Here is a 23,702-nt window from a genome sequence, read left to right as displayed (position 1 = left end):
CATTTAAGACACTCGTTAGATAAAGCCACGAGAAATAAACTTCGATCTGAATGTCCTCGTCCCTCCCTTCCTTGTAAAATTACTTCCACCCCTGTAATTGATCCTAACATGGTGCTATTCTTCTCCAAGTTCGGTAAGGATCCTAAGAAAGGGGTCGACCGTGCGTGGTCCATTTGCCAAGACCGATTATTGGACTTGGTTGGTCCCTTAACTAGGATTCTCGATTTAGCTGAGGATGCCAGGTTGGAAGGCTCACAGATTGATCCTGAAGCTCTGTCCAATTGGGCCCAGCGGGCAATCTGTTTGTTGGGAAATGCAAACACTGCTATTTCTCAGGAGAGACGTAAGAGTCTTTTACTCAAGATAGAGCCTAAATTGGGCAGTTTCGCAGCCAGGGAAGAAGGACAGCAGGCGGACGGCCTTCTTTTGGGAGACTCATTCATTAAAGAGCTAGGTAGATATGTTTCTACCTTTGCGACATTGGACAAGGCTCAATTTTCAATGAAAAAGATCTTCAACTCCAGAGTTTTTGCCAGGGCCGGTAAAGGAAGGAGCCGCTTTACCGGCCGTTTCGCCACCCGCGGTGGCAGTTTCCGAGGCTCTTCCATCTACTCCACGGATTTTAGACCTCAGTTCTACCCCCAAAGAGGGAGGGGCTTCAGGAGCAGAAGCTTCCGTCAAAGGGGAGGACAGGTCTCAGGTAAGAGTTTTATGTTTTGGCCCTCTTCCTGTAGGTGGTCGATTAGCCCATTTTCTGTCAAATTGGTATCGAATTACCGCAGATCCTTGGGTTCTTCAAACCATTCAGGGGTATTGCATAGATCTCTATCAGGTTCCCAGCCAAACTTCTCCACCTCTTCCTCTAAGGTTCTCTCAAGAACAATCTCGTTTGATGAATCTAGAGATTTTATCCTTAATTTCAAAAAATGTAATAGAAGAGACTTGCTTCCATCCCTCAGGTTTTCTCAGCACCATATTTTTGGTACAAAAGAAAAACAAGAAATTTCGCCCAGTGATAAACTTAAAACTATTCAACAACTACGTTGTTTACAATCATTTCAAAATGGAAACGATCCTGCATCTCAGAGACATTCTGTTGGAGGGCGATTGGTTTGTTCGACTGGATCTTCAGGACGCTTATTTTGCGATTCCTATCCATCCCTTTTACAGAAAGTTCCTACAGTTTCAGTGGGAAGACTCGATTTTCCAGTTCAAAGCACTCCCTTTCGGTCTAGCTTCGGCTCCTTGGTGCTTCACAAAAGTGATGAAACCAGTGGTAGCTTCTTTAAGAGCTCAGGGAATAAGATTGATCGTCTATCTAGACGACTTTCTCATAATGGCTCAGGACAAGGATACCCTGTTGCAACACTTGCACATTTCCCTTCATCTACTACAGTCCCTTGGCTTTCTAGTAAATATGGAAAAATCTTCTCTAGTTCCCTCAACTCAAGTGGAGTTTCTGGGTTTCCTCATAGATTCCAAAACCTCATCTCTGTCCCTTCCCCATCAGAAGGTATGTCGTATAAAGCACGAGTTACGGCAGGTCCTCAGTCTCTCTCACCTATCTCTGCGATCCTTAGCAAAGATTGTGGGCCTATTGGCTTCATCCATTCAAGCCATATTCCCAGGACCGTTACATTACAGGGCTCTCCAAAGACTAAAGATTCGTCATCTCCGCATGGGCCTTCAGTACTCGGACGTTGTTCGGTTAGATCAGGATTCTCGCGCGGAGATACAATGGTGGCTCGATCATTTGGAAGCCTGGAACGGAAGAGCTATTTTCTCTTCGGCCCCAGATCTAGTATTAGAATCCGATGCAAGTCGGACAGGTTGGGGCGCGAGATGTGGCAACATCTCGACTGGGGGCGTATGGTCAGAGAGGGAGTCTGCCTTGCACATCAATTGTTTAGAGATGCTTGCAGGCTCCTTTGCTCTGAAGACCTTCGCGAAGGACAAGGTAAGCTGTTCTATTCTCCTAAAGATGGACAACATTTCCGCCGTAAAATATATCAATCATCTAGGGGGAACAAAATCCAAACCCCTTGCCGATCTAGCCAAAAGCTTTTGGGAGTTTTGCCTTCTCCGAAAATTGTCGGTCACGGCACAATACCTTCCAGGGAAAATGAATACCATAGCAGACTGGTGCTCACGCTACCTAAAAGATTCCAGCGATTGGCGTCTTCATCCTTTAGTATTCAACAAACTTTCTTCAAAATTCGGCCTCATGTCGATAGATTTGTTCGCTTCACGATTGAATTCTCACCTCCCAAGATTTTACAGTTGGAGACCGGATCCCCAGGCTCTCGATACGGACGCTTTTCTCCAAGACTGGTCTCCTCAGTTCAATTATGCCTTTCCTCCCTTTATGATGATTGCCAGAGTTATAGCCCAGGTTCGTCGTCAACGAGCCTCCCTGGTTTTGGTAACCCCCTTTTGGCAAACCCAACCCTGGTTCCCCTCGGTTCTAGAATTGTCAATAGACTTCCCTGTCCTGATTCCTTCCTTCCCGGAGCGCCTCCTCGATCCAGAAGGTCTTCCTCACGATATGATTCTCGACCAATCCTTAACTCTGGTAGCATGGAAGATTTCGGGTCAGCCTGGAGAACCCCAGGAATTTCGGAAGAAGCTGCTCAATATATCCGCCACTCTTGGGCCCCAGGAACATCCAAGGCCTACAAGTATGCCTGGTTGGTCTGGTGTGGCTGGTGTTTGGACAGGAACTCAGATCCCTTTTCAGCCGATGTGACTCTAATTGTTAATTTTTTTTTAGCGTCTCTTGCCTCCCAAGGAAAGGCATATAGAACAGTGAATACTTATAGATCCGCCATTTCTGCTGAACATGTTCGAATCGATGGTAAGCCGGTTGGGGAACATCCTCTGGTGTGCCGTCTTTTGAAGGGAGTAAGATTTTCTAATCCCCCTACTCCTAGATACACGCATTTATGGGATGTGAATTTGGTTTTAAATTTGTTCAATTCTTGGCTCGATAATGATTTACTCTCTTTAAAGTGTCTTTCTGCGAAATTAACTATGTTGTTATGTTTAGTTTCATTGAAGCGTGTTTCTGATGTAAGAGCTTTGGACATATCTTCCGTCCAGTTTTCTCCTTCTAACGTATCTTTTAGAGTTCATAGGAGAACTAAAACTAATATTTCTATAATTCATTATCCATATTTTCCTTTGCATCCTAAGCTATGTGTGGGTAAATGTTTAAAAGTTTATATTGCCAGAACTGCAGATTTAAGAACGTCCTCCTCTCACCAGTTATTGATTTCATTTTCTAAACCTCATAAACCTGTTTCTTCTCCAACCCTAGCTCGTTGGGTTAAATGGGTTATGACCCTTGCGGGTATTGACACTAACTCTTTTGGAGCTCATTCTACTAGAGGCGCCATGGCTTCTAAGGCTTTTTGGGCTGGAGCTCGCTTGGAGGACATTCTTAGATCGGCGGATTGGTCTAATGTTACTACCTTTAGAACCTTTTATTGTAAACCTATTTCTTCAATGGCTGATTCTGTTGTTAATATGCTTTAAACAAGCATAATAGGAGCCTCCGTTCTTGTAATAAAATTCAGATTTTCCTAGCTTTAGTAAAGGAAAGTCTAGATTTTATTAAAGAAGCGGAGGCGAGTATTATCCCACCTCTTTTATTACCCCACCCTTTTCTTTTTCAGTGCCGGTTTCTCCTGCACCAACCGCTTCGACTTGAACAGGCTGGTTTTGTGTCAGAGACCCTTTCTTTGAAAGAACGTTCTTCTGCCTGCTCCTACGATCAGCGGATAGTGCCTTCCGGATGTGGTGATATCCACCTGAAGTCGGCTTCTCCTTCTTCCTTGGACTTTGCCAAAGACTTTTTCACGTTACTTATGGCTTTCTCTATTATTTTGGTTATTATTCCATTGTTCCGTCCACTTTGACCTGCTCCTGCAAGAAAAGAGGGCTTGTTGCTCGCAGTTAAGATAATTATTGTGGTTGAATGGTTTTCATTGGTTATTATCTATGACCTCATCATTTATTGTATTTGCTGTGCCTCTTGGGATATGTAGTTTTGCTTTTCTGTCTTGGCTGCTATTTAAAATAAAGCAAGAAAAGGAAGCATAATACTCGCCTCCGCTTCTTTAATAAAATCTAGACTTTCCTTTACTAAAGCTAGGAAAATCTGAATTACAAGCAGTGGTGACACTGCACCGCCATCTTGCTGTAGGGATATAGTTACTTCTCCGTAGAGTTTAAAGGCTTTGATGCTTCTTTTCCGCTACGCCTAACATTCTAATATGAAATTGCTTTGCAGTCGTACCGTAAGACAATGTATCTGTAGCAGTGCAAGGTTGCCAAAGTATCTTTGCACGGGCATCGCTAATTGGCTTTCACTCCCGTGCACATGCTTATAGTGGCAGGTGTTTGACCGAGAGCTACGCGCCATCTTTTTGTACGGAAAAACTAAACGCGCATTCTGCTGTGCAGCCTTGCTTCTGCCATGCGTGTCGCCATGTTGAATTTTTGACAGGGCGCATCCATCTTGCCACCAGGCTCCGCTGCCGCTTTATATCCGCTTCCGCCGGAAGCTCTTTCTTTTGCTCGGCCGCCCGTTTGAGAGAAGGAGCTGCCGGTGCACTCCCCGTGCTCCATCCGACTCCATCCTCCGCGCGTGCCGCCCCTCCTGGCCAGCCGCCGACATGTCCGAGCAGATGACCCTCCGGGGTACCCTTAAGGGCCACAATGGATGGGTGACGCAAATCGCCACCACCCCGCAGTTCCCCGACATGATCTTAAGTTCCAGCCGGGGTGAGTGGAGCAGGCTGAAGGCCTGCTGGGGAGAACCGATGTCCGTGTTCAAGTAGGTGGTTGTGGGAGAGAGAGCCTCACAATAAATACGCGTGAAAGTTGAATGTTACATGCTGTGTGAGGACTGTCCAGGCGTTGATTTGGAGCTTGAGATTTGTGTGTGGGGTGCATTGCCGTCAGTCGATGGTAGATTGTGTGCCTCACAATTGTGTATTGACAATACCGGACACTTAGGTACGTGGGGCGATACAGGAAGGAAAGTACAATTCGGCAAGGTTTAAGAAGGCTGTAAAGATCCGACTTGTAAACGGAAGTACTAACATACTCCCCACGTGGAAGAAGGCTTGAGTGGACTTAAGCACGTAATCAGCCGGTGGGAAGGGGTAGCCAGGATGTGTTTGAGGGTTCAGAGGGAAGCCACGTTCACGAAGGCTGTAGGTGATGTGACGTGTTTTTCACTTGCAGCTGCTCTGTGAATTAAAGAGGCAGGCCGTTCACTTATGTTGGGAGTTAAAATCCTTAACAGGCATTAGTGTACAGCGGGAGGGGTCCTACTAAAGCAGTGTTGCCCAGGGAAGCAAGTGACAGCCTGTCAAGATTTCGGCTAAGTATGCATCGGCGAGGTAAAACCCAGCCCTACCTAGAGGATATGGGCCAGTATTCAGGATGTGACTGCAAAGAGCAGTACCAGAAGTGTATGGACTGTTGCAGACTTAAATGACTAGCGAGTTTGGTCTTACATGGGGCACTCTGATTTTCTTTCAGTACTTGTGTTGTAAGCGGGGATGGTATTTGCCTCAGTGTTGCCCATTCGCTCCCCTGCAGGTGAATGTGGTGTCAGACGAGGCAAACAGTAACTTTTGCATGGCACTGTTGGGCGAGGTGTTGCTTTTGCCCCTCCTCCTTAAGCTGTGCAAAGACAGAACCACTATCTAAACGAATTCCCACTGTTGTGCGCTTCCTTTTTCAGTTTCCAATACATGTATTTAAGTGGCTTTGTCTCTGCCACTTAGGCATGTTGGCTCTTTTCAAACTGTAGTTTGCGTTTTATTTTATTTAGATAAAAGTGTCATCATGTGGAAGCTGACCAGGGACGAGACCAACTATGGCATCCCTCAGCGCGCTCTTAAAGGACACTCTCACTTCGTCAGTGACGTGGTCATTTCTTCCGACGGCCAGTTTGCGCTCTCAGGCTCCTGGGATGGCACCTTGAGATTGTGGGATCTGACCACGTAAGTTAAAGTGGGAATGCTGGCCGCACCTCTCTAGACGTCTGTTGCTCTGACTTATGAAATCCCAGCATGGCTGCTTCTTGTTGAGTACCGTCAGTGTTCACGACTCGTGGGTAATATCTCCTTGTTTTCTCCTAGAGGCACCACCACCCGCCGCTTCGTGGGCCACAACAAGGATGTTCTGAGTGTTGCCTTCTCTGCCGATAACCGCCAGATTGTATCTGGCTCCCGTGATAAGACCATTAAGCTGTGGAACACACTTGGAGTTTGCAAGTACACCGTGCAGGTATGCACCGCGTGGGCGTAGGGGTGATCGGGTATCTGGACAAGATGCTTGCGAGGGGCAGCCAGAGGCATCTGGAGTGCCTCGAACGCTTTCCTGGGTTGTAGTTGCGCTCCTCGCTGTCCTTATGATTAGATATGACACGTCTGCGGACCTTGTGGTTTGATGACAAGTCCTGCAATTATGATGGGACACGATGCGAGCGTAGTCTGACACGAGTAGACCCAGCAGGCGTCTCTGGTGCCCTGTTGGTGCGTACAGTGTTGTCCTAAATCATTACTCTGCTCATCTTTCTTCAGTCTGCCTCTACTCACACATTTTCCTCTTTCATGTAGGAGGAGAGCCACTCCGAGTGGGTGTCCTGTGTCCGCTTCTCGCCGAACAGCAGTAACCCAATCATTGTGTCCTGCGGTTGGGACAAGATGGTCAAGGTGAGTGTCACCCGTAGGAGCCGGTGAAGTTGAAGAGTGACTTGACTCTCGATGAAAAGTCGTGTATATTGCGGAGTCTTTCTTTGGGGAAAGAAGCCGGCTTGTGATGAGCATCGCATGGCTTGGAGGGAGTGCAGCAGTGCTGTCAAGGCTCCTTCCAGCTTAGTATTGACACTGCACGCAGTTTCTGCAGTGCCGTTTTTGTTTGCCTGTCATGAATGTCACCATGTCACGTTTTGTTTAGTGGGGTATCCGCGTGCATGTGATGGTTAGCTGCAGAACTGGCAAACTAGTCTAAAGGGTTTCTCGTTGACATGAGTCAAATGTGCACTCGTCAGTGAAAGCAAATAGTCAGGCCAACGAGAGAATGCCCGTTGTGTAGACTTGTATAAAGCGGGCTTTCCTCGTTTACATGTATCCTAGTGCACTTGAAATGTGACCACTGAGCTGTTAGCATCCGCACCGCAGGGAAAGCATTTTAAAATCATTTCAGTTAATGTAAAAACTAAAGCTAACATCTGGTGCCAGAATCATACGAGGTAATTAAAGTGGAGTGTGTGTTGGGCCACCATTTAGGAGAGTGAGCTATTTAACTTACTAGGGGGTATTAAGGGGTGTGCGTCTGTGAAACTGACGTCCGAGTGTTATGGAGGGATTCCAAAATTGATGGCACATCTGAATGTGTAGTACCTTTGTGAATCAAAGTAAAGGCTACATATGTAACAAGTTGGTATCCGTTCAGGGGGCTTATATTTGTAGCAACTCTAGCAGGGTTTCTTTTCCGTTTGATTCTTCCAAAGGGAGGTAGCACAGTAAACCAGCATTGGCAAAGCCAGTATGTCTGTCACTGAATGCTCGTTTCTTGGCTTTTAGAATAACTGTTTTTGCTAAATGCTTCAGTTGGGAGTGCTCACTGGTCCGCTCCAAAATAAATACGCCTAAACTTTTTTTGGGGGTCGTAAAACACATTTTCATAGTAGCCTCTAGCATTAAGGGACTACTTTGTGTGTGTGCTCCTTATCAAAGGACAGAATGCAATTGCTCAAAAGGTCTGGCCCATGCGGTATGTTGTGGTGGGCAGCAGGAAAATGGGAGTGACACAGGAGATCAATGATAAGGCCTATCTAAGAAGCAATGTGGGTTTTGAGCTTTTTCCACGGATGTTCATGCCCACTGTTCGCCTTTGAATCCCTTGCTTTCCCCATTGCCTACTATACGGAAGATTGCCGTATGTCTGTCCTTCATTAGGGCCAGCTACCATGAGTATTGCACTGATGAAACTTTATAAATGCCTTCCGATTGTCTGTGTGGAGAGCAGAGGCTGTTTCTGAGCAAACTTCATGGTGGCTGTTCTGTTAAAGGCCCTCATCCCTTTGATCAACGTGAAATGATGTACTCTCCAGCTCTTGGGATAGGCTTTGCTTGCATGTTACATATGGTTGTATGCTTTCGCACTTCGTCTAACAGGCTGGGGAAATGCTTCCTTGGTTACAATAGGACCTCTTAATTTGTTCTGTTATTACACATCTATGTTATAAGTGGGGAGGATATTTTAAATTAGTTTTTGTCCTACCTTAGGTGTGGAACTTGGCTAACTGCAAACTGAAGACCAACCACATTGGACACACTGGTTTCCTGAACACGGTCACTGTCTCCCCTGACGGCTCGCTTTGTGCCTCTGGCGGAAAGGTGAGTTTAACCGCCTCCCCCATCCCTTTCTCCTTGGAGTGCATTCACCTCCGAATATGTTCTGAGCTTCAAGTGCTGCAAAGTCTAAATCCCACATTAATTCCACCCATGCATTCACAAATCTATGCAGTGATGAAACATTACTAATGCCTTCCGAATGTCTTTTGTGGATAGCAGAGGCTGTTTCTGAGCAAGAATTACACTAACACATTGTTTTTTTTATGATCACATGTCGATGTGCGAGTTGTATCTTATTTTCTATTTCATGCCCACAATATCACCCCGCTGGATGGGATTTCCATGCTCTTACCTTCCTGTTCTCAAGACCGGCCAATCCAAACTCATCCATCCTGATTCTCAATAACTCCCTCCCGGGATTCACACCAGTAACCTGGGTTACATTGGCACTATTAATCTCTCCCCTCGATCCTTCAGCACACGGTCCTTAAAATGTGTGGTCATTGACACATGATCAAGTGCATGCTTGGGAGACCTGGTTTTGTCCTACTTCGCTCCCACTGTTCAACACATTCCCAGTGGGTATGACATCCTTTACCAAGCTGGACAATAAAACAGAAGATGGGGAGCTATCATATCCGAGGGCACTTATGAAATGCGTTTCTCCCATGACCCACCTTCTACTTTTTGAACTTCGATTACAAGATATAATCGAATATCTTTAATAACGATTTGTAACATTCTTGGATTACCCCGGTCCCCTGGAATCGGGATTGAAATGCCAACCTATTGTATAGCTTCTCCAAGCCGTACTCCTGTCCAGTTCTTTACTTGATCGGACTTCTCATTAGGAGACCGTTCAATCAGTGGCATCCCATTCATACTTCAGGCGCTTCAAGCAACAGCTTGAAGACGTTACCCCAAACACTCCACGTCTGAAAGACCATGGATCACCAGTTTTATAGTGAATCGAACTCTGAATATCATTTAACTGTAGAACATAGAGCAACTGAACCTCAGTTGGACATAGGCTAACTAAAAATTGTTGTCCCAGCTGCAGTGGCAAACATTTCAAAATTCTTTTTGGGGAAAGTTCAAAAGATTGAACTGGAACATACTAAAAAAAAAAAACTCCACCCTGTTATAGGAAAAATGTAAAATTACTCTTATCATGCAAGCTGCTGTGCTTCGAGGTAAAGTTCTCGAATGCTTAATTAACCACTAAACAGAGCCTTAAAATGCCAAAGACAATAACATTTCATACAGACAAACCCATAAATCGGCGTCTACAAACCTTAAAATGTTTTCCTATACTTTCTAGAGCATGGAAAACATTTGACTGCCTTTTTTCTAAAACGGAGCTCAACATTTACTTGATATGCGCTCCAGTCATAGAAAATCTTTATACATTTTTGCTTGGGATTTCACCATCAACAGTGCCATGTGCAAGTCTCTTGGCTTCGCCATCGATCCCAACACTGATCGAACGTGTCAATAGATTTAAGCTGCCATTTGTCCCATACGTTTCAGGGCAGCAGTTCAGTATCTGACGCTCTCCCACCTCGACTGTGATGTGCCCGAAGCTTTTCTTCGCTTAAACCCAAGTTGCTGCTCAAGGCCCCCCCACACGCTGCAGAGCCACTGGTCTCTTGGCAATCCCAAAACCATTCTGCTCACTACTTGTGTATGTATTGACTTTAAAATGACAATCAAAACCCGTAATACTCCTGGCTTGATAATACCATCACACACTGCATTCCATCGAAAGGAAAAAATGGCAAAAAACAAACTGTCTATTGGAGAACGCTTCGCACAGCTTTCTTTTGGCTAACCCCAAGAGATGGAACCAAAAGCAATCCTGTTTTCGTTCACACTGATTTGAATGTACTTAATTATCCCGTTCAAAGTCTGAAACCTTTGACATTCTAAACGTTCTATGGTAGTAATGGAGGCACTAATGTACATTGACCTTTATACTGAGGCTAGAGTGGCAAGTACGAATGAAAACTACACACTATGCCAGTGGTTGCCAAACTTTTTCGACCAGTGACTCCCATGACCCATTGGCTGCTGCTCCCCGTTATGTCACTTTTTATTTTGGTACAGATTGGGGGTGTAAGCCAGGCCCCGGGAGCACTTCCGTTTTTCTCCCTGAAAATAATTGGGATGAAGCTCATAAAGGGCTTCTGAGACAGGGACTTTTATTGAGTGACTTGGAGTACGCACTGCCAGTAATCTGCAGGTGGCCTGTGCACAACTTTTATCACGCTCTTAATGTCTGCCATAGCGCTTTCTCCTGGCAGGTTAACAAAACACATTAGCATATTTGACCCAGCAGCATCACACTTGGAAGTCCCGTCTGACAGTAGACCCGTTGGTCCAGACCATTCCAAATGCTGACCACTGACTTCCATAACTCCCCACATGGCATTCTCACATGGGTTACTTCAGACCACAAATGCACATTACAAAACCCTAACAAGCTTGATTTATTTGCACTGTGATTATTTATTTTTAATATTACCATACAGCTCTGTTCTAAACGTAAATTCTTTAGTATGGAGCCTTATGGTAGTATGAAACAGAAAGCATTACAGTGCTTAATTTGAGCGGATTAATTCCGCAGGGCTTAATTTGAGATTGTGTGGGTTACTGGCACTCAAGCATTTTCTACGAGCCAAAGACACATGGGAAAGACTTAGTAAGAGAAGGGCCGAGGAGCTCCACTTTGGGATAAAGCTGTAAGAGTGAACCAAAGGGTTAGAATGGTTGTAAATAGAGGCCCAAGATGGCTTTAGGATTACTGCCTCTATGTTCCGTGCACTTATATTTAATTGCAGCAGCTGCTTGTTTCAGAGGAGAGCTTTCAGCACTGGTATGTTTTTAGTTGCAGATAAAGCAGTGAGTGGAACCAGATCAAACAAGTTATTATTATTTTCATACTACCATGCAGCTTTGTTAGCTGTATTGTGGTATGAAAGACTCAGTGGAAACAAATCCAACTTGAGTGGTTTTACAACATACCAGTGCAAAACCTTGTTTGATTTATTTGCACTGTTCTTCCTTTTTCATACTACTGTATGGCTATGTTCTAAATGTAACATGCCTATAGAATGGAGCCTATGGTAGTATGAAAGAATTGCAGTGCAAATCAAACTTGTTAGGTTCTTGCAATCTTACGATGTACATTGTAAAAACTCATTAAGTTTGATATTCTTCCACTGCAAGTCTTTCACTTTCATACTACTGTGCGGCTTTGTTAGCTGTGCGGTAGTATGCAAGACTTGCATTGGCATTAAATGAAACTTGGGTTTTACAATGTACAGCATAACATTGAAAAAACCTTACAAGTTTGATTTATTAGCACTGCTTTGTTTTTCATGTTACTTTACGGTTCCCTTCTAAATGTAACTTGCTTTTAGGATTGAGCTGTACAGTAGTATGAAAGAACATTTCAATCTTCCCTGTAATATTTGTGTCCTAGTCTTAATGTTGTTCGAACTGATATTTATGGTTCAATGCAAAGGCTTTATTACAGTGAGCACTCTAAATGTTGCAAGGTGAGGCTGCATTACTGACAGTGGTTCCGTTAAAGTGTACAGACACTTAAAGTTTAACCATATGAGGCAACTTATAATGCTCCCAAAGTGCTCTCCGATTAGATGTAAATTTTTGCAGAAGCTTGTAAGCAAGATTGTAGGTTCCTTGCTTTCAAAGTAAATGTTATGAAAAAAAGCAAGTACAACCTTTTTCTAAGTTACCAAATTCTTAGTCAAAAACATGTAATCATGGTGTATGTCTTTTATTTAATGTCTATGCATTTGTGGCTTAAATTAATTTACAGAAGTAAACCAATAAATCCTACTCGGGGGGGGGGGGTGTATGTGAACTGTATTTTAGCATGAGCAGTTATGCATGTGTAGATTTGCTCATGTGTAAATCTGTTGAGCATGTAAAAGTTCACGTTACCTCCACACACTTTTTTCCTGATTCCCAAACTTCTGCTTTTGCCAGGGGTACATTTCCATCCTTTCTCAGTATTGGAAAATATTAGAGAAGAGCTGGTGACAATCATAAAACATGCAAGTTAGTACGTTTGCCCAGTCTAAAAGCCATTCCAGCCCTGAAACTATTGGTTACTGCCTCCTCTAGCCTCAGATAGATATGCAGAAAGGTGGCAAAATAAGGAAATTGCTATAGTAGAGTTTGAAATTACAAGTATTCAAGCCCTTGCCCTGGCCTAATCAAAGAGGATATTATCGGAACTCTTCTATAATTAAATTGCTGCCATAGTTTGTCGCAGTATATGGCACCAAAGGGAGGGACAAGTATATATATTTTTTTCCTTTACAGGGCAAGTAGATTTAAGAAGCAACTCGTCCTGTAGACGAGTAGATAACTTATTCAATTCTACAACCCTGCATGGGGGGGAAGAAATCAACATGAAAAGAATGTTACCAGGAACTGAGCCTTGTTCCACCAAGGCAGTAATTTTACAGCAAGGTTCTCACCTTTCAAGTGTGTGTTTTGCCAAGGGAATAGTGTGATGTTTGACAACAGCCTTCACATCCAACATTAGGGATCTTCATCTCACCTTTCAACTCTCCTTTGTGGCATTTCCTAACTCCCTAATTAGTATCTTGACCGTATAGTGCTGGCATATTTACAGCCTTAGTTCCTATTCAATGCATACAAATAGGAATTCATGTTTCTCTGCTGTGCCCATAGTAGTTTCTTAAAGCACTGCCCTTTTCTTCCAACTCAGACGCTTCCTCCATTTCTAAAGCATTTCACCCAGACTCTCTCCACTCACTCTCTAATTCATTGTTAAAGAATTTACTAAAACTGTCAGACATATTTTTCGAATATTAAGGGAGGCTTACCTTAAGAGGCAACAATGGCTGGGGAATCTTGTCTAGCAGGTCAATTCAGCTAAACATGTTCTTGCACCAGTCTCACTACTTTTCCAAACGTTGAACAATCAGATGGTCATTTACATTGGCCATCATGCTTCTCAGTGTTCACTTTTTATCACTTTTGTGACCACTCAAGTGCCTCTCGTTATATTTTTAGCTCTTACATAAGCTGAGCATATTTACATGGCGCACACCAAGCTAAAGGCAATGGTGCAGTGTCCTATTAATGGGATGTTACACGTTTACAGGTTTAAAAAAATGTAGTCGACCACCAGATATGGCGTTTTATTTTGTTGTGTTATTTTTAGATTCCACGAGTGGACTAAGGTGTTCTGTTTAAAACTGAATTAGCATATGTTTTGCGACATGTCAAAAGTCAGTTTGTCTTGCAATGGGAATATTTTTCCTTGTGACTGCAAAGTTCCAGGATTTTGTATGGTGAACTGTCTGACCTATGTGAAATGAGACTTTTGGTATCTGGTTTTTCCTAACACATTTCTATAAGTCAAATTTACAAACATTTCAAAATATATTTCAGTTGCCGTGAGACTTTTTTTGTACTTCTGACTTTTTTCATCACACAGAACACTTTGCTTGGAGATGTGCAAATTGTTTTCTGAAAATACATTTTCACAGACTAATACAATAGTTTTATCAGTAAAGCTGCAAGCTAGTGGGAAGGTTTTTTGACATTCTTAAGAAATGTACTGTCTGTATATGACAGTGCACTAACACATTATGCTTTAGTAATATATTTAAAGTGAGTGTTAAAACATAAACTGAGAAACACTTTCCCTGATGGCAAAGCTATTAGTAAACTGAGGCAAGTCATGCATGGATCATGTGTACCCTAAATGTGGGCTAGATTTATTATACATGGAGCAAACTTTTAGTGCATTTAATCAAAAGGATTTTTTTTTTACAGCAGAAATGCTGGAATCTCATTGGAAGGTGCACTAATGCGAGAAAAAAGAAAAATGTGACTAAAATATATTTGCCTAGGATCACACAATTGAGACCAGTTTCTGGGTCAAGTACATTAGTTAGGTTGAATAGATTATTTAAGCTACTCTACCGGCAGGTCTAATAACATTTTTATTTTTTAGGCCTGCATTCGGATTGAAACAATTTCATATCTTAATTTGCATCAGTGCAAAGATTGCACATAACTGTCAGCTTCAACCCCTTCCCCCCTGCCCCCTTCCACACCGGACGTGTGGTCTGCCCCAATCTACAATGTATAGTATGCACTTCTGCTCAATTGGTGTTGCTTTTCTGTTTTTCCCCAGGACGGACAGGCCATGCTGTGGGATCTGAATGAGGGCAAGCACCTGTATACCCTGGATAGTGGCGACACCATCAATGCTTTGTGCTTTAGCCCCAACCGCTACTGGCTGTGTGCGGCCACTGGCCCCAGCATCAAGATTTGGGTAAGTGTGCTAGTGAGAGATAGCTAACTTAAAACTTATTTGTTTTTATAGTTCACTACTTTCCTTTCTAACTAGAGCGGTAACTTGCGTCTTCAGCCTTTGTCCCACCACCCCAGATGATTGTGGCTCCATTATGTAAAGATCTTTGTACAACAGATGTAAATCACTCTTCCCCAGCTGTTGTCCCATTTGAGCAGCTTGTAAAGGCCACTAGTGTGGTATTGTAGCGCTCAACTGATTCAGTGGACCTAGCATGTTTGACGGGTTAGATTGTCATGTGGGAGTTGTTTTTGAGGTCATGGTATGGTTGTGGTGACATTGTCACGGCTGGTATTCATACTAATATGTTCGATGGCATCTGTCGCTGTAGATACGCATGTTCTGCAATAGCTCGCCATCTGGTGTTGGGCCGGAGTGTTACAAGTTGTTTTTCTTCGAAGAAGTCTTTCGAGTCACGGGACCGAGTGACTCCTCCTTTTGTCTCCATTGCGCATGGGCGTCGACTCCATCCTCGATTGTTTTTTTTCCGCCATCGGGTTCGGACGTGTTCCTGTCGCTCCGAGTTTCGGAACAGAAAAAATAGTTAATTTCGGAAGATTTTCGTCGGTATTGTTGCGTTCGGGATCGGCATACTTAGATTCAACACCGCATCGAAGATCGAAGAGCTCCGGTGCCCTTCGGGGTAGTTTTTCGATCCTCCGTCGGGGCCTGGTCGGCCCGACCGCGTGCTGAAGAACGCCGATGGAACGGACCCCGTTCCGTTTCTGCCCCAAATGCCACAATAAATACCCCTACACAGACCAACACTTGGTCTGCAACCTGTGCCTGTCACCTGAGCACAGCGAAGACACCTGCGAGGCCTGTCGTGCGTTCCGGTCCCGAAAAACACTCCGAGACCGTCGAGCCAGAAGACTTCAAATGGCGTCCGCACCGACAGCCCGACGGGAGTTCGAGGAACAGGAAGAGGAAGGTACCTTCTCGATCCAAGACTCAGACTCCGAAGGATTCGACGATACACAAACCGTGAGTAAGACGTCGAAAACCACACAAAGAAACATTTACAAGGCCCAGGGGACGCCACTGCCACCAGGCCATGGCTCAACCCATAAAATCGGTGACCGACCGTCGGCACCGAAAAAGGCCCAAACAGTGCCGAGATCGTCCGACTCCGGTCGAGACACCGGCACGCAGCCTTCTCGGGACCGAGAAAGTGCTGGAGACAAGCCTCGACACCGAGATGCCGGTGTGGACACGGCTCGACGCCGAGACAGCGGCACCGAAACAGATCGACGCCGAGAGGTTTCGGCCCCGAAAAGGAAAAAAGTCACCTCGGAGCCGAAAAAACACGCAGACAAAGTTTCGATGCCGAAACAAACTGCAAGCGACCCAGCTTCAGGCTCTTATACAGAAGAGCACTCGCTAACCTCCCAAATGCAGAAGCATAGGTTTGAGGAAGAGCTACAAGCAACTGATGCGGACCATACGCAAAAACGTATTTTCATTCAGCAGGGGACAGGAAAAATAAGCACCCTTCCCCCCATTAGGAGAAAGAGAAGGTTGGAGTTCCAGACGGAACAAGCACCACAACCAAAAGTGGTGAAAAGAGTTACACCACCACCCTCTCCTCCGCCCGTGATTAACGTTTCACCAGCACAAACGCCATCACACTCCCCAGCTCACACCACCATGAGCCAGGGTGACCAAGACCAGGACGCATGGGACCTATACGACGCCCCAGTGTCAGATAACAGCCCAGAGGCATACCCTACAAAACCATCTCCACCAGAAGACAGCACTGCGTACTCTCAGGTGGTGGCTAGAGCAGCACAATTTCACAACGTAAGCCTCCACTCAGAACAGGTCGAGGATGATTTCTTGTTCAACACACTCTCCTCCACCCACAGCTCCTACCAAAGCCTGCCTATGCTCCCTGGTATGCTCCGGCACGCAAAAGACATATTTAAGGACCCGGTCAAAAGTAGGGCAATCACACCAAGGGTGGAAAAAAAGTACAAGGCGCCTCCTACGGACCCAGCTTTCATCACAACACAGCTGCCACCAGACTCTGTTGTTGTAGGAGCAGCTAGGAAAAGGGCCAACTCTCACACATCTGGAGATGCACCACCCCCAGATAAAGAAAGCCGCAAGTTTGATGCAGCTGGTAAGAGAGTCGCAGCACAAGCTGCAAACCAGTGGCGCATCGCGAACTCCCAGGCACTACTTGCGCGCTATGACAGAGCCCACTGGGACGAGATGCAACATCTCATCGAACATCTGCCCAAAGACTTCCAAAATAGGGCAAAACAAGTGGTTGAGGAGGGACAAGCCATCTCCAACAACCAGATCCGCTCCTCCATGGACGCTGCAGATACAGCTGCACGGACAATTAATACATCTGTAACTATCAGAAGGCATGCATGGCTCCGAACGTCTGGATTTAAACCAGAGATTCAACAAGCAGTTCTCAATATGCCTTTTAATGAAAAAGAACTGTTCGGTCCAGAAGTGGACACAGCGATTGAGAAACTCAAAAAAGATACGGACACTGCCAAAGCCATGGGCGCACTCTACTCCCCGCAGAGCAGAGGGAATTACAGCTCATTCCGTAAAACGCCCTTTCGAGGGGGGTTTCGGGGTCAAAGCACACAAGCCAGCACCTCACAAGCCACACCGTCCAGTTACCAAGGACAGTATAGAGGAGGTTTTCGGGGACAATATAGAGGAGGGCAATTCCCTAGAAATAGAGGAAGATTCCAAAGCCCCAAAACCCCTACTACTAAACAGTGACTCACATGTCACTCACCCCCTCCACACAACACCAGTGGGGGGACGAATAGGTCATTATTACAGAGCATGGGAGAAAATCACTACAGACACTTGGGTTCTAGCAATTATCCAACATGGTTACTGCATAGAATTTCTACAGTTCCCTCCAAACATACCACCAAAAGCACAAAATTTAACAACACACCATTCCAATCTCCTAGAGATAGAAGTGCAGGTACTATTGCAAAAGAATGCAATCGAATTAGTGCCAAACACACAAATAAACACAGGAGTTTACTCACTGTACTTTCTGATACCAAAGAAGGACAAAACACTGAGACCAATCCTAGACCTCAGAGTAGTCAACACTTTCATCAAATCAGACCACTTCCACATGGTCACACTACAAGAAGTATTGCCATTGCTAAAGCTGCACGACTACATGGCAACTTTAGACCTCAAGGATGCTTATTTCCATATACCAATTCACCCATCGCACAGGAAATACCTAAGGTTTGTATTCAAAGGAATACATTACCAATTCAAGGTACTGCCTTTCGGATTAACAACCGCACCAAGAGTCTTTACCAAATGTCTAGCGGTAGTCGCTGCACACATCAGAAGGCAGCAAATACATGTGTTCCCATATCTAGACGACTGGCTAATCAAGGCCCATTCGTTAATAGAGTGCTCAAATCACACAAATCATATCATACAAACCCTCTTCAAACTAGGGTTCACCGTCAATTTCACAAAATCCAAAATTCGGCCACGCAAGGTACAACAATACCTGGGAGCCATAATAGACACATCAAAAGGAGTAGCCACTCCAAGTCCACAAAGAATTCAAAATTTCAACACCATCATACAACGCATGTATCCAACACAAAAGATACAAGCAAAGATGGTATTACAACTCCTAGGCATGATGTCATCATGCATAGCCATTGTCCCAAACGCAAGACTGCACATGAGGCCCTTACAACAATGCCTAGCATCACAGTGGTCTCAAGCACAGGGTCACCTTCTATATCTGGTGTTAATAGACCGCCAAACTTACCTCTCGCTTCTGTGGTGGAACAACATAAATTTAAACAAGGGGCGGCCTTTCCAAGACCCAGTGCCACAATACGTAATAACAACAGATGCTTCCATGACAGGGTGGGGAGCACACCTCGATCAATACAGCATACAAGGACAATGGAACGTACATCAAACAAAACTGCATATCAATCACCTAGAACTTCTTGCAGTTTTTCAAGCACTAAAAGCTTTCCAACCAATAATAGTTCACAAATACATTCTCGTCAAAACAGACAACATGACAACAATGTATTATCTAAACAAGCAGGGAGGGACGCACTCCACGCAGTTAAGCCTATTAGCACAAAAAATTTGGCATTGGGCAATTCACAACCAAATTCGCCTAATTGCACAGTTTATACCAGGGATACAAAATCAACTCGCAGACAATCTCTCTCGAGATCACCAACAGGTCCACGAATGGGAAATTCACCCCCAAATACTGAACACTTATTTCAAACTCTGGGGAACACCTCAGATAGACTTGTTTGCGACAAGGGAGAACGCAAAATGCCAAAACTTCGCATCCAGATACCCACACAAGCAATCCCAAGGCAATGCCCTATGGATGAACTGGTCAGGGATATTTGCTTACGCTTTTCCTCCTCTCCCTCTCCTTCCTTACCTGGTAAACAAACTCAGTCAAAGCAAACTCAAACTCATATTGATAGCACCAACTTGGGCAAGGCAACCCTGGTACACAACGCTGCTAGACCTATCAGTGGTACCCTGCATCAAATTGCCCAACAGGCCAGATCTGTTGACACAGCACAACCAAAAGATCAGACACCCAGATCCAGCATCGCTGAATCTAGCAATCTGGCTCCTGAAATCCTAGAATTCGGGCACTTACAACTTACCCAAGAATGTATGGAAGTCATAAAACAAGCAAGAAGGCCATCCACCAGGCACTGCTATGCAAGTAAATGGAAGAGGTTTGTTTGCTACTGCCATATTAATCAAATACAACCATTACACACAACTCCAGAACATGTAGTGGGTTACTTGCTTCACTTACAAAAATCTAACCTAGCTTTCTCTTCCATTAAGATTCACCTTGCAGCAATATCTGCATACCTGCAGACTACCTATTCAACTTCCCTATATAAAATACCAGTCATTAAAGCATTCATGGAGGGCCTTAGGAGAATTATACCACCAAGAACACTACCTGTTCCTTCATGGAACCTAAATGTTGTCCTAACTAGACTTATGGGTCCACCTTTTGAACCCATGCACTCCTGCGACATACAGTTCCTAACCTGGAAGGTGGCATTTCTCATCGCCATTACTTCCCTTAGAAGAGTAAGCGAGATTCAGGCGTTTACTATACAGGAACCTTTTATACAACTACACAAAAATAAAGTCGTCCTAAGGACCAATCCTAAATTTTTGCCAAAGGTTATTTCACCGTTCCATCTAAATCAAACAGTGGAACTTCCGGTGTTCTTTCCACAGCCAGATACCGTAGCTGAAAGGGCACTACATACATTAGATGTCAAAAGAGCATTAATGTATTACATCGACAGAACAAAGAACATCAGAAAGACTAAACAACTCTTTATTGCATTTCAAAAACCTCATGCAGGAAACCCAATTTCAAAACAAGGTATAGCCAGATGGATAGTTAAATGCATCCAAATCTGCTACCTTAAAGCTAAACGACAGCTGCCCATTACACCAAGGGCACACTCAACCAGAAAGAAAGGTGCTACCATGGCCTTTCTAGGAAACATCCCAATGCAAGAAATATGTAAGGCAGCCACATGGTCTACGCCTCACACATTCACCAAGCACTACTGTGTAGACGTGTTATCCGCACAACAAGCCACAGTAGGTCAAGCTGTATTAAGGACATTATTTCAGACTACTTCCACTCCTACAGGCTGATCCACCGCTTTTGGGGAAATAACTGCTTACTAGTCTATTGCAGAACATGCGTATCTACAGCGACCGATGCCATCGAACTGAAAATGTCACTTACCCAGTGTACATCTGTTCGTGGCATCAGTCGCAGTAGATTCGCATGTGCCCACCCGCCTCCCCGGGAGCCTGTAGCAGTTTGGAAGTTACCTTCAATTATTTATATATGTATCATCTCAACCTTAAATAAGTGCATACTTAGTCACTCCATTGCATGGGCACTATTACTACAATTCAACTCCTACCTCACCCTCTGCGGGGAAAAACAATCGAGGATGGAGTCGACGCCCATGCGCAATGGAGACAAAAGGAGGAGTCACTCGGTCCCGTGACTCGAAAGACTTCTTCGAAGAAAAACAACTTGTAACACTCCGGCCCAACACCAGATGGCGAGCTATTGCAGAACATGCAAATCTACTGCGACTGATGCCACGAACAGATGTACACTGGGTAAGTGACATTTTCATTATTGGGTTTGAGAAGAGGGTAGGGGAGGCGGGGCGAGGTTCCAGCCTTTTTTCCCCGCAGCAAGTTACTCTTGATCCGTGAAAATAATCATGGGCTACGGAAGGCTGAGCAGTTAACAGGCACCGCAAACCTTGCTTTGCTGATTAAGTAATGTCCATAGAGCCAGATACTGTGGGTTCAACAAAATACTTGGACTAAGGGCACCATGACAGGGCTGCTAAGTGTCAGCGAGAGCCCTGTTACATGTACTAGCGGCACGGGATATAGCTTTCGCCCTATGTGGCACTGTTGTATGACTCAAACGCACAACCGTGGTGAGTAGGAGAATTTTAAACCGCAACATTTTTTTGCAGAAGTAGTCTTAATATAGGACACTTTCTGCACTTAAAAGTTTTCCCACTTAAAGTAATGGCTTTGTCAGTTACAAATATGCCTGTTTTGTGTAAAGGCGATACTTTGGAATGTGAGAAATAAACTGAAGTTTTTATTTTTACAAGGATTTCATAACTCATACTTTAAATTTACTCCCATTTCCATCTGCCTAGTTTACAAACGACTGGTATCTTGCTTCATGAAACATTAGAAAGTAATTGGCTCAATTGAAAGTGGAGAAAACAGTTAATTTTTTATAGGAATATTTTTGTCACTTGATATTTCTCCCTTTTTTTAAAATACTGTTTTGTCAATTTTCAATATGGCAGGATACTGGGAGCAAGAGGCCTGTTTGTAAATGCTCTGAGCGCTGCTCGTTATCTGGCTCTATCTGCAGCCTGATGTAAAATAGGCAAAGCCTTCCCTTTTATTTAAAAAAAAAAAAAGTGACCTTATGCTAAAATGAACTCCATGTTGCGAGCTACTGGTAGCTTTCGGACGACTGGTAAGACCCACCTAAAATGGAGCATGCTTTATGCAGTTTGTATTCAAAGTAGTCTCCTAAGTTGTCTACACTTGGTGTTTAGGCATCAGGGCCTACATTGGGTGCCCCCTACTGTGCAGCAAACATTTGATTCAATCGGCAGATCTGCTCCAAATGTGGCAATCGCGTATCTAATCGGCTACGGTTCAGTATGCATATTTTCATGCAGGTTTATGCAGAGGAAATGTAGTTAAAATGTGGATGAGTGGGTCTTCCCACTTCAGCTCCCACAGGAATCCCCCCCCCCCTTGCCTACAGCCTATACCTTTGAACAGATTTATACCAAACTTTGCATGGACACTAAACATCTCCTCCCAGTCCCTAGTAGGAGAGTTCTCAATATAGCACAGCTGGGAGTTTAACAGTGAATCCCAAAAGTACAGCAAGTCCAGAGCAAGGTTCATGTCTGGCTTCCACAAACCCAGGTTTCCAGGACGTGGGATGGTTTAGTATTTCTCTGGGGTGAAGGGGGTGCGAAGTTAGTTGGTGGGGACTGGCAAGGGAGGAGCTAGTTTTTGCTGTGATGAAACACAAAATTCATTCTGATTGCTTTTCTGTGGAAAATCAGAGGTGGTTGCTGGGCAGTTCCCCGGTTGAATACTTACTGAACTTGACACTCCTGCTTTTCAGTTCAGTCCTTGACGCCTGCTGCTTAACTGTTCCAGCTTGGGATCTTTAAATTTCAGATTAGTTTACCCATGTGTATCCACCATCTTGGAAGCTTCTGTCACGAGCGTAATCTCCTTTGCATATTAACGTTTTCTTTTTTTTATCCTGCAGGATCTAGAGGGGAAGATTATTGTGGACGAACTGAAGCAGGAAGTGATTAGCAACAGCAGCAAAGCTGAACCCCCACAATGCACCTCGCTGGCGTGGTCGGCTGATGGGCAGGTACACACACCTGCATTTTGCATGCTACCTTTCAGCTCTCTAGGCTGTTGTGTTAAGGGTGGGTGGGGTAGCAGTCTTAACGCTGACTTCGACAGATCATATCTTGTTTCTGTATTTACTGATGTGGTGTGACCACAGCGACCTTCCCTGGGCCCCCACTGAGATCGTGCATGTATAGCCAGCCACCTCTTCATCCTGCACCTGTCCTGGTGATCATAAACTGACTTGCAGTGTGCTAGCTGATCTTCTGGCGGGGTGGATTATTGAACTGACAATCTGTACTGTACAGGTGCTTGCTTTGTGCTTTTGCTTAACACAAATGGACCCTGTTTGTTTTCTTTTGCAGACCTTGTTTGCGGGGTACACGGATAACCTCATCAGAGTGTGGCAGGTCACCATTGGGACACGATAAATATGCAGATACAAATATGCCTTTATTACTGTTCATGAAAATAAAAAAAAGAAAAGATTCTTTGTGGTGCGGTATTCTTTGAACTGGGACAGTTCCTCGGAGTAAACTTACTGCCAGTACTGTACGTTAGACCCAGTGTTGGGTCGATTTTGTTTTTTTTTTGTTTTTCTTTTTTTCCTCTAAGAGCTCGTCAGTCACCATTGAGGGTTTCCTGGTGCTTAAGCAGGTGAATAAGGTGTCTGTTCCACGCAGAGTAATTCGAAGAGCCATGTATTCAGCTTCTTAAACTTGAGCAAAGGGAGACCCTGATGTAGGTCATGCCATGTTTTTCGAGCTATATAGAGTGCCGTGCTGCTCTGTTTTTTGTTAATGCTGGGGGACGTGACCCAGTTCGGTAGAGCATAGATGCCTGGTTGGCTGATGGAAATGGCTGAGGTATGTTGGTCCAGAGTTGTGTAGGGCTTTGCATCTGTGAGTAAGGAGTTTGAATTGGCTACGTTTGTGAATGAGGAGCCAGTG

At 44.5% G+C, this 23,702-nt stretch overlaps 1 protein-coding gene and 1 non-coding gene across 2 annotated transcripts; both read left to right on the top strand.

The window, feature by feature from the left end:
* Positions 1-4,557: 4,557 nt before the first annotated feature.
* RACK1 (receptor for activated C kinase 1) lies at positions 4,558-23,240 on the top strand. Its single transcript, XM_069237374.1, has 8 exons — positions 4,558-4,785; positions 5,846-6,017; positions 6,156-6,303; positions 6,636-6,731; positions 8,310-8,420; positions 14,584-14,724; positions 22,661-22,771; positions 23,118-23,240. Exons 1-8 carry the CDS (start codon positions 4,677-4,679, stop codon positions 23,181-23,183), a joined length of 954 nt encoding a protein of 317 aa, XP_069093475.1. The 5' UTR covers positions 4,558-4,676; the 3' UTR covers positions 23,184-23,240.
* LOC138302288 (small nucleolar RNA SNORA13) lies at positions 5,579-5,710 on the top strand. Its single transcript, XR_011205375.1, has one exon. It is a non-coding gene; the product is annotated as a small nucleolar RNA SNORA13 (small nucleolar RNA).
* Positions 23,241-23,702: the final 462 nt, after the last annotated feature.

This window comes from Pleurodeles waltl, chromosome 6 (genome assembly GCF_031143425.1).
Source record: "Pleurodeles waltl isolate 20211129_DDA chromosome 6, aPleWal1.hap1.20221129, whole genome shotgun sequence".
In the NCBI taxonomy this organism is placed as follows: Eukaryota; Metazoa; Chordata; class Amphibia; order Caudata; family Salamandridae; genus Pleurodeles; species Pleurodeles waltl.
Note: the sequence above shows the minus strand (reverse complement) of the source record. Positions and strands in the feature narration are given on the sequence as shown.